The sequence below is a fragment of the Thyridium curvatum genome (assembly GCF_004353045.1).
Source record: "Thyridium curvatum strain D216 chromosome Unknown NODE_1_length_1224711_cov_81.814160, whole genome shotgun sequence".
NCBI lineage: Eukaryota > Fungi > Ascomycota > Sordariomycetes > Thyridiales > Thyridiaceae > Thyridium > Thyridium curvatum.
This window is the reverse complement of record NW_022156756.1, coordinates 578,755-590,272: the sequence shown is the minus strand read 5'-3', so window position 1 is coordinate 590,272 and position 11,518 is coordinate 578,755. Positions and strand designations below refer to the sequence as shown.

The window sequence follows — 11,518 nt, the reverse complement described above, 5'->3', positions numbered from 1 at the left end:
ATGCCATCCAGACTTTGGGGATTGCCCGGATTGGGGAAGGAGCACGGACTGTAAAGCCAGAAAATGTCAGCACGTGATGTCCCCTTATCTTATCGGGGTCCCAGAGTAAGATAGCGCATTTCATCATTTGTTCAGAGTGCTAAACCCAAAGCGGCTCCCTGTCGCTCCTCGAGTCTTTAGGCCCTTTGATTTCCATCATCTCGAATTCACTGCCAGAGCAGCAGCGGAATCTTCATTGTGGATTTTTGCTCAAACGTACTTGGAGACTGTGAGTACCCATCAGCTACAGCTATGGAACCTCTGAAATTTCTGCTGAGGAGCGTGTTTTAGCTCTTCTGGCTGCCCCGCGCAACGCGCCTCGATCGCGACTAAACTGAACATCTACTGATAAATTGTTCTGTGCCCTAGGACATCTCGCCCATCCAAGCAGCCCGGTCCCAGAGACACTACGACATACTAACTGACCTAGCAATGGCGGATGTGAAGCTTGAGGAGAAGGCGCCCGAGGTCAAGGAGGAGGCTACCGCGACCGAAGAGGAGGGCAACGATGAGGTATGATAGTCACGCAAGCCTCGTTCTGGGCGAACCTGCCTACAAAGAGAATCTAGAGAGCGCATACTGATGCGAGAAACAGGAGGAGATCTCAGAAATGAGGCGGCGTGTGGCGGAGATGGAGCAGGAGGCTGCCAAGCTGAGGGAGATGCAGGCTACCCTGGACAGCCAGAGCCAGGAGCTCTCGGAGAGCAAGGAAGATGTCGACAGCCGAAGCATCTTTGTCGGCAATGTCGACTACTCGGCCTCTCCCGAGGAGATCCAGGCCCACTTCCAGAGCTGTGGCTCAATCAACCGAGTCACCATTCTCCTGGACAAGTTCACTGGCCAGCCCAAGGGGTTCGTTGCAGCTCCCTGTCCCTTTTTCTAATTGACAAGACGACCTAACGCGTTGATATGCAGTTATGCCTACGTCGAGTTCACCGAGCCCAGCCTTGTTGCCCAAGCCCTCGTCCTTAACGAGAGCGTGTTCAAGGGTCGTAACATCAAGGTTTGTCCTGCTCTGTCCGAACGAGTTTTACTTTGCCAGGACAGTATCGCTAATTTGATATTCACGGACAGGTCGTGCCGAAGCGAACGAACCTCCCTGGAATGGCGCGTGGTCGTGGACGAGGTGGTTTCCGGGGTGGCGGCCGAGGCTTCCACGGTGGTCGTGGTGGATACCCGCCCCGAGGCGGATACCGCGGTGGCTACCGTGGCCGCGGCCGGGGCTTCACCCCGTACTGAGAGCTGGCTTGTCTTGGCGAGACGACAATCCTGGTCCCCGTGATACCCAGTCTCCCTTTCTATTCCTCTCCTCTTTTTAGCCTAATGTACTTTATACATACATGCCTAGTGGCAGTGATCAGAATGGAGCGGGCTTGAGTGGTCTTGCTGGGCGTCTTTGGTATGGAAAGAGTCGAATACATAGGGCAAATGTAAGGAAAAGTTACAAGGGATGCAGCCACAGTTCTAGAAGACCTATGGAAGGGGAGAAGTGCTGCCAGCTACAGCAGTAGAGCATGGATTGGACGGCTTGATGCGCGCATACTACCTTGACGGCGTCATGATAGAGGGACGACGTGCTTGCCAGTAGCTATGTATGGAAACATCAAGTGTGATCAATGTGATGGGCGTGCATGAGGGCGAGAACCAAAATAGCCTTCCAATGCGGGCTTTTGTTTGCTGACCAGACATGACCCGGAAATATGGTATTGGGTTGGTGGTGCTGCCCAACAGGGGTCACAGGTCCCTGTCTATACGCCTTTTTGTTTTTTTCCCCTTTCTGGGTGCGAATTGATTTTGTCGGCACGAGTTTGAGATTGCTTGAAGCTCGTCCAAGGGAGGCCTCATTGTAAATGCATGTCCGAAACAAATCGCATTTCGTGTTTCTATTTCAAGCGCTTCAAAATAATGATTGGGACAAGCGGCGAAAATAGCTCCTGTCATCAAAGAAGTGATAACAGTCGGTCTAGCACTAGAGATCATCAACTTTTCTGATAGGTGACGAGGGCTGGGAGGTGAATGTAGTTACTTAGATTGCGCCTTTTGTTCAACGAACATCATGTAAGCTGCTGACCTAGGAATTAGTGGGAATTAGAGGATGAGCAAGTATTTCAAGTGCCTACCTAGTAGACATTCACACTCTCAGGCTCACACACGTCAAGGTGCCACGACTATGCGCCTTGCCATGGATGGATTGTCTCGCAGGATAATGCGCCTGGAGACGCGGCGAGTACATCATGCCAGTGGACTTTGGCGGATGAGGGGCACTAACCTCGCCGACCTCTTAATGTGGGGTTGATTCTTCTACCTAATCCTGGTCGTAGCGTCACCTCCCTCCATCCGCCATGGGTGTGTGCTTGAAGCCAGCCAGGCCGAGAAGCTTTTGTGTCTCTGCTGTACCTTAGGTACAGTACAATCATCTATACTTCTAGAGCTATGTTGGTACCTGCTCCGGGCGGCTTGCACGCGCTAAGAGGATAAGTACTGTCAATGTTCTTTGCGAGCAGACTGAGGCGGTCGTGTGTGATGCGTGAGTGTGTGTGGAGTTGCTGTACCTAGACTCCTAGAGCAAGACAGCGAGTCGAGCCATCCACTGAGGTCGTAAAGCGAGCGCCCACAGTGCATGCAGTTGGCGACAGCAGTGTCCACTGGGTGCTGGGCGTGCTGGGCTGCCTGCCGCTACCAACCAAGAAATCACCTATTGTCCCTCCTCACGCCTTTCCCTTCCCTCCGCATTCTTCTTGCACCATCACGACATATTTTGGAGTGAACCCGCAGTCGAGGCTGGTTCCTGGAGAGGCAATTCCTTATTACCAAGCAGGCTTTGGTTCTGCGCCCGTATCTCCTTGACTTTGCCCAAGCAGACCGGCCATTCGCCACAGTCTGGTCCTCACCCAGTCATCATCGATTGCGGCACCGCTCCGCCCATTTTCAAAGCGGGGAGGCCGAACCGAGCAAAAGCACAGCCTCAGCCCCTACATGCCCCAGTTGCGCGTCACTCTTATCGTCGCTCTGAATCTTTTCCAAACCATCTCGCTTCCGGAGCGAACATAGGGAGCTCGCGATACAATTTGGGCAACCGCGTATCGCAATTCGATCCCGTCCTGCCCGGCGACCATCACCACCATCTACTCCAGACGCTCGCGTGGCCCCTTGCCCCGAGGCCATCATGAGCAGCCGTGGAGAGGCTGGGCTGCCAGCGTGAGTGCTCGTGTCTCCCGGAGCAGTCAAGGAAATCACTTGATGAAGAAACTGACCGACTGACCGATGCCTTCTCGTCTACAGCCAGGCCAACCTTCGGGTGACGAGTGAATCAGCCCTATCCCCCGCATTTAACAATGAGCTTCCTACTGACTCCTTCTCCATCTAGTCATCGCCGCCGATGGCCTGTACAAACGTGACGTCTTCAGTATGTCTTCATTCGTACCTGACTGCCTTGAATCATGGCTGACAAGCTCTCATAGGGTTTCCTGACCCCTTCGCCGTTGCTACAATCAATGGCGAGCAAACCAAAACGACCTCGGTCTCCAAGCGAACCCTGAACCCCTACTGGAACGAGAGTTTCGATTTGTACGTGCTTCTCGACCTTTCCCATAATCGCATCACACAAAGGTGCTAATGACCTTGTTGCAGTCGAGTCAATGAAGATAGCATACTCGCCGTTCAAGTTTTCGACCAGAAGAAGTTCAAGAAGAAGGACCAGGGCTTCCTTGGCGTCATCAACATCCGCATTGGCGACATCATCGAATTAGCGCCCGACGCAGATGGTAATGCTCAGATCAATTTCACCTCTGCGGGAAAAAAGTACTGACTATTTTACTCTCTAGATCAAATGCTCACCAGGGACCTGAAAAAGTCCACTGATAATTTGGTCGTCCACGGAAAGCTTATCGTCAACCTTTCCACTAATCTGTCTAGCCCAGCCCGCGGTCAAGCAGCACCATCTACCTCAGGCCGCCCTGGACTGCTTGCGCCGCAAGCCTCAAGTCTGTCCGCACCTGGAGGAGATAGAGCATCTGACAGACCAGCATCCGCCATGTCTGGGCCGAACGGAAATCTGAATGGCAGCAGCCAACAGCTGAACCTACCTCACCGGCCGGCCAGCATGACTGCCCCCGGTGCAAACGGCAACGGAGCAGCGCAGGGCTCTCGACCGACAAGCACGCTCAGTCCGTTTGAGGATGCTCAAGGTCGTCTCCCAGCTGGCTGGGAGCGTCGAGAAGACAATCTTGGCCGAACGTATTATGTGGATCATAACACGAGGACTACGAGTTGGAACAGACCGACCGTAGCTGGAGCTGGCGAGATGCGCCATGATCGTGAAGTGGCCACGCAGGTTGAGCGACAGAGACACCAGAACCGAACTCTACCCGAAGATAGGACTGGTGCCAACTCGCCGACGCTCCAGCAGCAGCAGCAGCCGCAGCAACCCCAATCAGCCGCCCAGAACGCTAACAACCAGACGATGATGCACACTGGAGCTACGAGTCCGGGAACCGGTGAACTTCCTCCCGGCTGGGAGCAGAGATGGACCCCTGAGGGACGCCCGTACTTCGTTGATCATAACACGAGGACAACAACGTGGGTGGACCCGCGGCGCCAACAGTACATCCGTATGTATGGTGGACAAAATAACGCCAACGGTACCATCCAGCAGCAGCCCGTCTCGCAGCTCGGCCCTCTACCCAGCGGATGGGAAATGCGGCTCACCAACACCGCTCGTGTCTACTTCGTGGATCACAACACCAAAACCACCACCTGGGATGACCCCCGACTGCCGTCTTCTCTCGATCAGAATGTACCTCAGTACAAGCGCGACTTCCGGAGGAAGCTCATCTATTTCAGGTCCCAGCCAGCTATGCGTATCTTGTCCGGGCAGTGCCATATTAAGGTTAGGCGTTCGCACATTTTCGAGGACTCGTTTGCGGAGATCTCTCGCCAGTCCGCTACTGATCTCAAGAAACGCCTGATGATCAAGTTCGATGGAGAGGATGGTTTGGACTACGGCGGTCTTTCTCGAGAGTTCTTCTTCCTGCTGTCCCACGAGATGTTCAACCCCTTCTACTGCCTTTTCGAATACTCTGCACACGACAACTATACCCTGCAGATCAACCCCCACTCTGGCATCAACCCCGAACACTTGAACTATTTCAAGTTCATCGGACGAGTCGTCGGTCTTGCCATCTTCCACAGGAGATTCCTCGACGCCTTCTTCATTGGCGCTCTGTACAAGATGATGCTGGGCAAGGCGGTGCAACTGGCAGATATGGAGGGTGTCGATGCCGACTTCCACCGATCTCTTAAGTGGATGTTGGACAACGACATTTCCGGTGGAATTCTGGAGCAGACTTTCTCCACGGAAGACGAGCGATTTGGCGTTATGACTGTCGAGGATTTGATACCCAACGGACGCAACATCGACGTGACCAACGAGAACAAGAAGGAGTACGTCGACCTGATGGTGAAGTGGAGGATCGAGAAGCGCATTGCCGAGCAGTTCCAGGCCTTTAAGGAGGGCTTCCACGAGCTCATCCCGATTGACCTGATCAATGTGTTTGATGAGCGCGAGTTGGAACTGTTGATTGGTGGTATCGCCGAGATCGACGTCGACGACTGGAAGAAGCATACCGACTACCGTGGCTACACCGAGTCTGATGAAGTCATCCAGTTCTTCTGGCAGACGATCCGGTCCTGGGACGGCGAGCAGAAGAGTCGTCTGCTGCAGTTTGCGACAGGTACCTCGCGTATTCCAGTCAACGGCTTCAAGGATCTGCAGGGCAGTGACGGCCCGAGGAGGTTTACTATCGAGAAGGCGGGCGAGATTACTAATTTGCCAAAGGCACACACCTGGTACGTATTATTTCTTTCAATTACAACATTGCATAACTGGAGGTCAAATTGTACTGATATGACAATACTTAGTTTCAACCGCTTGGATCTGCCTCCATATAAGAACCTGGAGATGCTGCAGAACAAGTTGACGATTGCGGTAGAAGAGACGATGGGTTTCGGACAGGAGTAGACGAGCGTGGCGAAGACAGGCAAATGCGTGTGGATGTTTCAAGGCGAGCCAACCCCGGCAGACATGCCTCTCACAGGCTATTTTGTTCTATATATGCCGAACGTTGTATAAACAGCGCGTACAAGATCGTTATAAGGGGTATACGAGCAATGTGGGAGCTCGTCCGCGACAGGGCAAGAATCGAGGATCGAGTGTTAGTACGGTGGAGGTATCGAGCCAGGGAGCAACGCCAGCGACGAGTTGGTCTCGCCAATGGCTCTTGTTTCGTTGTAGAAGGGAGATTGGACTACGTGGACATCAGGACGAGGCGGAGAGGTGTCCTCGCCACAGAGCCGGAAGTTGCAGTTTGTGGAGCACATGCTTTCTAGTACCAACGAAGCGTACCCAGATGAGGGGGTCTTTTTCTTCTTGCAGTTCCAGCAACTTGTCCCTGGCTCTTCCTCCTGCGCATCTTGGTTGGTAGATGGTCCAGTGCCACTCGATAGGCTGCAGACGTCTTCTTCCTACAAGGCTCAACCCCCCCTACATACTTTGTAGCTCTTGTCAGACTCCTTTTCTTTTCGCCGAGTAGGGAAAAGAGTGAGTGAAAGGGCGAGCGGAAGAGGGAGCGGAGTAGCTTGGGAGGAATACAGCACTTTCATTACTTCTCTTCATGACTGGCGTTGGAGGGGGACATTGTCCAAGCTCATTCTTTTCTGTGTTTTTTTGTCATTCTCCTACTCATATTGGGGGTTGGGCATAGGTTGTATGTACAGCTTCTAAATAAGATTCCAAAGAATGACCATTCACACCCAATAGTACATGTGTGCTCAAATTGGACCGCGGCCTATGTATCATCGAAACTGAATTGTGCTTCTTGGTCGTGACTTGTTCTTTATTGTGCTCATTAAATACTTTTCTGTCTTGTGTGATGTTCACCCATCTCCTTTCACACTGGTCCCCCTCAACACCTCACCTCCACCCCGCCCTTGCTGATGGTCAGGTACTTCACCCCCTTGTACGGCTTGACGCTCTCGCCCAGGCCTCGGCTGCGCTTGGGGTCGAGCACGATGCTCTCGATCTTGATGCCGCTCGGCAGCCACCCCTTGACGCCGAAGCTCACCGACGCCGAGCTCGGCATGAGCATCCGGTTCTGCTGCACCAGCTTCTCGTTCCCCGCTGCTGCCGCCGAACTGTCTTTGTTCAGCGCCGTCTTCTTCTTGCCGTCGTCTCCGTGAGGCTTCTCGTCCGCCTGGTACGCCTCGTACTCCCTGAAGCCACCGCCAGCGCGGAAACCCATCGGGTCGTCCGCCACAGCGTCGTCGTCGTCCTCGTCCGAGGCGGACTGCCGCCCCACCACGGTGCAGCGCAGGCCAAAGTAGGTCGCGCCCGCGGCCAGGTCCTTGTTGGAGATGTGCCACTCGAGGAACTGGTCGCCCGGGTTGTACGTCGCGTCGCCCTTGCTCGGGCGGATCTCGGACAGGTTGCGCACCTCTGCGGGCAGGGGGATCACAATCTTGACGTCCTCCAGCAGCGGGGCGCCGAGGGTGCCCGCGTGCGGCCCGCCGCCGAAGCCGCGCCCGGCCGGGCCACCTCCGACGCCCCCGGCGCCGCTGCCACTCATGGACGAGGTGAAGGTCCGGCTGATGTGCACGCGCGCCTCAAAGTCCGAGCCAGCCGGGCCGAGGCCCGTCTTCATCTCGATGTTGACCGGCAGCTGCAGGTTGTTGGCCGCCATGTTGCCGCTCTTGCCGTTGCTGAAGGGCAGCAGGTCGACCTCGTAGCCCGCGAGGATGAAGCGGCCGTCGGGCGGGACGAAGCTGAGCTCCCCGGGCTGCTCCTTCCAGCGCGCGAGGCGCACGCAGGGGTGGAAGACGGGCAGCTCCATGATGCTGCCGAGGTTGTGCCGGCCGGCCGGGCTGGTCAGCGAGAGCACGATGTCGGGCACGCCCGAGACCTTGGAGGTGAAGGCGATGGTGCCGTGGGCGAAGGCGGCGATGGGCCGGCCCGAGGGCGCCAGGGTCACCGAGAGCGTCTCGACGACGTCGGCGTACATTTCGTTGGAGGTGTGGCGCACGTTGGCACGGCGCCAGGGCAGGGCGGGCATGTTCTGCGACAGCATCAGGGAGGAGGGCGCGTTGCTGCCGGACGCGGGCCCGCCGCCGATGCCGCCGCCGCCCAGGGGCTTGTTGATGGCGCCGGGGAGGGTGATGCTGCCGAGGAGCTTGCCCATGAAGCCCTCGACCTCGACGAGGTCGCGCAGGGCGTTGGGCTCGGTGGTGGCGACGGTGCCGGCATCGCAGAGCTCGGTGAGCAGCTGGGCGACGATGTCGTAGTTGCTCTCGATCTTGGAGGGGAGCAGCGGTGCGCCGAGGAACTCCTCGAGGGCGTCGACGACGCGGTGGAGGAACTCGAGGACCAGTAAAGGCTCGATCTCGGAGGAGGTGGTGAGGAGGAAGAGCAGGTTGGCGTGGGAGAGGCTGAAGACGAGGGTGGGCGGGTTGGTGGTCGAGAGGTAGATGAGGTTCGGCCGCGGGGTCGGGTGCTCTAAGTATAAGGGCAGGAGGTGGGCGGCCGAGAGGGGACGGCCGGTGTAGGTGTGCGAGAGGATCGGAGTGCTGGGTAGGAGTCTATGTTAGATCTTCCGTCGCTTTACTCAGTCCAGGGAGGGGATTGTGATCGTACTTGCGCTCATCGTAGATGTGCAGCGCCTCGATGACGCCGCTCATGGCTGTCATATACTCATCCGACTGTGTATATGGGAGCTAAGCTTCTCGACAGAGTCTATATGAGGGAGGTACAAGTCGAGTCAATGGTAATTGTGTTGAAGATTAGAGCTTTCCAAGCTCTCAAGCTTCTTCACGGTTGACCTGATGCGAGCTGGTTGATGATGAAGGTCAGAACCCCACTTCAAGGCCCGGACATGTGCTGCAGGGCTCTCTTGCTCTCTTGCGATGACATCTATCGCAGCGGCTCCAGGGGGCTGAAGATCGCTAATGTGGGGTTCAGGGCCGTCCTGACAGGGGTTTTGCTCAGGGCGGTGTGCACTGAAGCTGACCAATCTTATCGCCGATGGCAGGCCTGATTAGATCCATGATCATTTGCTCGACTGACCCGAGGCTTCAACGACATCGGCTGCAAATATTGGGTGCGATCCTTCACAATTTCGTGAAGCTACGACTGCACATCATAATGGCCGGTGAAAAGATACCGCCGCTGTCCTCGCTGGACAAGCCAGAGAACTACAAGGATCTCCTCAAGGAGGACCGCGGAGACGACTGCTTGGGCTGTCGCATAATAGGTTGGCTATCCCTCAAGCTGCCCCCCTCGCTTAGGATCTCCTACTAACACACCGAGTCTGCCAGGAGGCGGAGCTTTTCTCGGACTGGGGGCCTACAGCTATTTCTCCGGTCACGCGCAGCTCGAGCAGCAAAGGGCAGCTATTCTCGCCAAGAACTCGATGTTCGGCATGAGGAGTCGCAGGATGGGCATCACGGGCATCTCGCTTGGCCTCGCCTGGATGGGAATCTACCGGCTGTTTAGGTAGCAGCGCGCCCTCGTCTATCGCACGACTATCGAAAACCCCTCTCAATACTATAGAGTTTCTGATGTTCCGACTCGAGCTCATCCAAATTCCGGCATGGCGGAATGGCTTCACAGAACCAAGCTCGAATACGGGATACTATGGTTAGCAAGACGGGCGCAATCGGTGCCCTCAAGCTCTCGCCTTGCACGACAGTGAAAGATACCTGCTCTATCACTCAACGCGTCCTCTTCCTGGTGATATCCTGTTAAGAAAGGGGAATAATAGGTGGCGAGTGGCACAGGCTCTTCGGGCTACTTTGGGTGCGTGTTGAGCTGTGGGCATCCTGTGTATACTATGTAGAGTACCTCATGTATGATAATAGATAGCATCTATCACCATGTATATGAACTGCAATCTGTCACTTGCTCGAGATTCTGCTCATGGTTGTAGCTTTCAACCATTTTCAAGAGTTAGTTAGACCTTTGCTGTCGATGGCTTGGCACGTGCTGAAGAAAGATCTTGGAAAATTGGCGATAAGCGCGATAAGCTTTACAACTTTTGTTCGCCGTCTCAAACACCAGCACCAGACCGATGAGACTGCACATTCTCACCGGGACAACGACGGAGTGATAGCTGCTTGACAAACTCAATTCAAACATCGATACGATTCTGTGCCAGAGACGGGCATAGACGATGCCGATTACGATTTTGGCGCCGCGGCGCATCCCCGCTGCACGCGCTCAACCCGACAACGATGATTCAGATTCAGAGATGGGTGGCGCAGCTGCCAACCACAACTCAAGTATCGTCACTCCAGGTGAGGTCATTACGGATGATCCTCAATGGATGAGGTATGTTTACCACCTCTTCATGGGCACGTCTCAAACTTGTTCACTCACATTCGCACAGAGGTCACGGCACCTACGTTACTCCGGGCTCAAGCTCGATCATCTCCTCCGTTGCTGGCACTGTGTCTCGCACGAACAAGTTGCTGTCCGTACGGCCACTGCGTGCACGTTACACTCCAGAAGTCGGTGACCTCGTGGTAGGCCGCATCGTCGAGGTACAGGCCAAGCGATGGCGGGTCGATGTCGGTAGCACCCAGCTTGCTGGTCTCCCATTATCGGCTATCAACCTTCCTGGTGGTATCCTGCGGAAGCGCACGGAGACGGACGAGCTGCAAATTCGCAACTTTTTTTCAGAAGGCGACCTTCTCGTGGCTGAGGTCCAACAGCTGTTCCAGGACGGCGCCGCGGTGCTGCACACGCGCAGTCTCAAGTACGGGAAGCTGCGCAACGGCGTCTTCATCGCGGTATCTGGAGGAGGTACGGGCGGCGGAGCGGGAGTGGTCCGGAGCAGGAGGCAGGTGTGGACTATGGACTCTGCTACGGCCGGAGGCGGTCCCATGGATGTCATCCTGGGTGTGAACGGCTACATCTACATCAGCGCACACTTCGCGCAGCCCGAAGAGGAGGCACCATCTGGCCCGAGCGGCCCAGCAGCGGGTGTGACCAACATGGAGGAAAGCGTCAGCGCAACTATGTACTCGAGCCAGAACGACCCGATAGATCCGGAGACGATGCGGGAGATCGCCCGTGTGCGCGGCGTCATCGGGGCTCTGGTGGAGCACGGCCTGCGCGTTGATGAGGACATGGTGGTCAGGGGCTACAGGGAAGCGGTCGAGATGGCGAGGCATTCGGATGATGGGGAGGACGATATTTACTTGGGAGGAGAGAAGGGCCAGCGGTTGGCAGCTGTCCTCACTGGCAGGTGATGGGGTGTCGAACGTGGGATCTTCGAGCTACAGCCATTGTCTCGTCCTCTGACTTGGGAGGCCTGGAGCAGCTGCTATCCCCGACGACTATGAACATCATCAGAGTTGTGGCGATCTCATGACACAAGGGAGGACTTATTCGAGGCTACCTCTTGATGGTCTAGCTACATGCATGGGCCAG

General features: G+C 55.7%; 4 protein-coding genes across 4 annotated transcripts; 3 read left to right on the top strand and 1 right to left on the bottom strand.

The window, feature by feature from the left end:
- Positions 1-471: 471 nt before the first annotated feature.
- On the top strand, positions 472-1,278 carry E0L32_000172 (uncharacterized protein; the record flags this gene model as incomplete). The annotated part of the gene is made up of 4 exons (XM_031135822.1): positions 472-552; positions 635-891; positions 955-1,042; positions 1,114-1,278. The coding sequence occupies 4 exons, from the start codon at positions 472-474 to the stop codon at positions 1,276-1,278; spliced, it is 591 nt and encodes a 196-aa protein (XP_030997549.1).
- Positions 1,279-3,205: 1,927 nt separating this feature from the next.
- Positions 3,206-6,058, top strand: E0L32_000171 (uncharacterized protein; the record flags this gene model as incomplete). Its single annotated transcript, XM_031135811.1, has 7 exons — positions 3,206-3,237; positions 3,322-3,344; positions 3,407-3,445; positions 3,501-3,606; positions 3,670-3,803; positions 3,864-5,886; positions 5,959-6,058. 7 exons carry the CDS (start codon positions 3,206-3,208, stop codon positions 6,056-6,058), a joined length of 2,457 nt encoding a protein of 818 aa, XP_030997548.1.
- A 943-nt stretch (positions 6,059-7,001) lies between these two features.
- E0L32_000170 (uncharacterized protein) lies at positions 7,002-8,766 on the bottom strand (the record flags this gene model as incomplete). The annotated part of the gene is made up of 2 exons (XM_031135800.1): positions 7,002-8,655; positions 8,723-8,766. The coding sequence occupies 2 exons, from the start codon at positions 8,764-8,766 to the stop codon at positions 7,002-7,004; spliced, it is 1,698 nt and encodes a 565-aa protein (XP_030997547.1).
- Positions 8,767-10,256: 1,490 nt separating this feature from the next.
- On the top strand, positions 10,257-11,337 carry E0L32_000169 (uncharacterized protein; the record flags this gene model as incomplete). Its single annotated transcript, XM_031135788.1, has 2 exons — positions 10,257-10,414; positions 10,473-11,337. 2 exons carry the CDS (start codon positions 10,257-10,259, stop codon positions 11,335-11,337), a joined length of 1,023 nt encoding a protein of 340 aa, XP_030997546.1.
- Between the last annotated feature and the right edge of the window lie 181 nt (positions 11,338-11,518).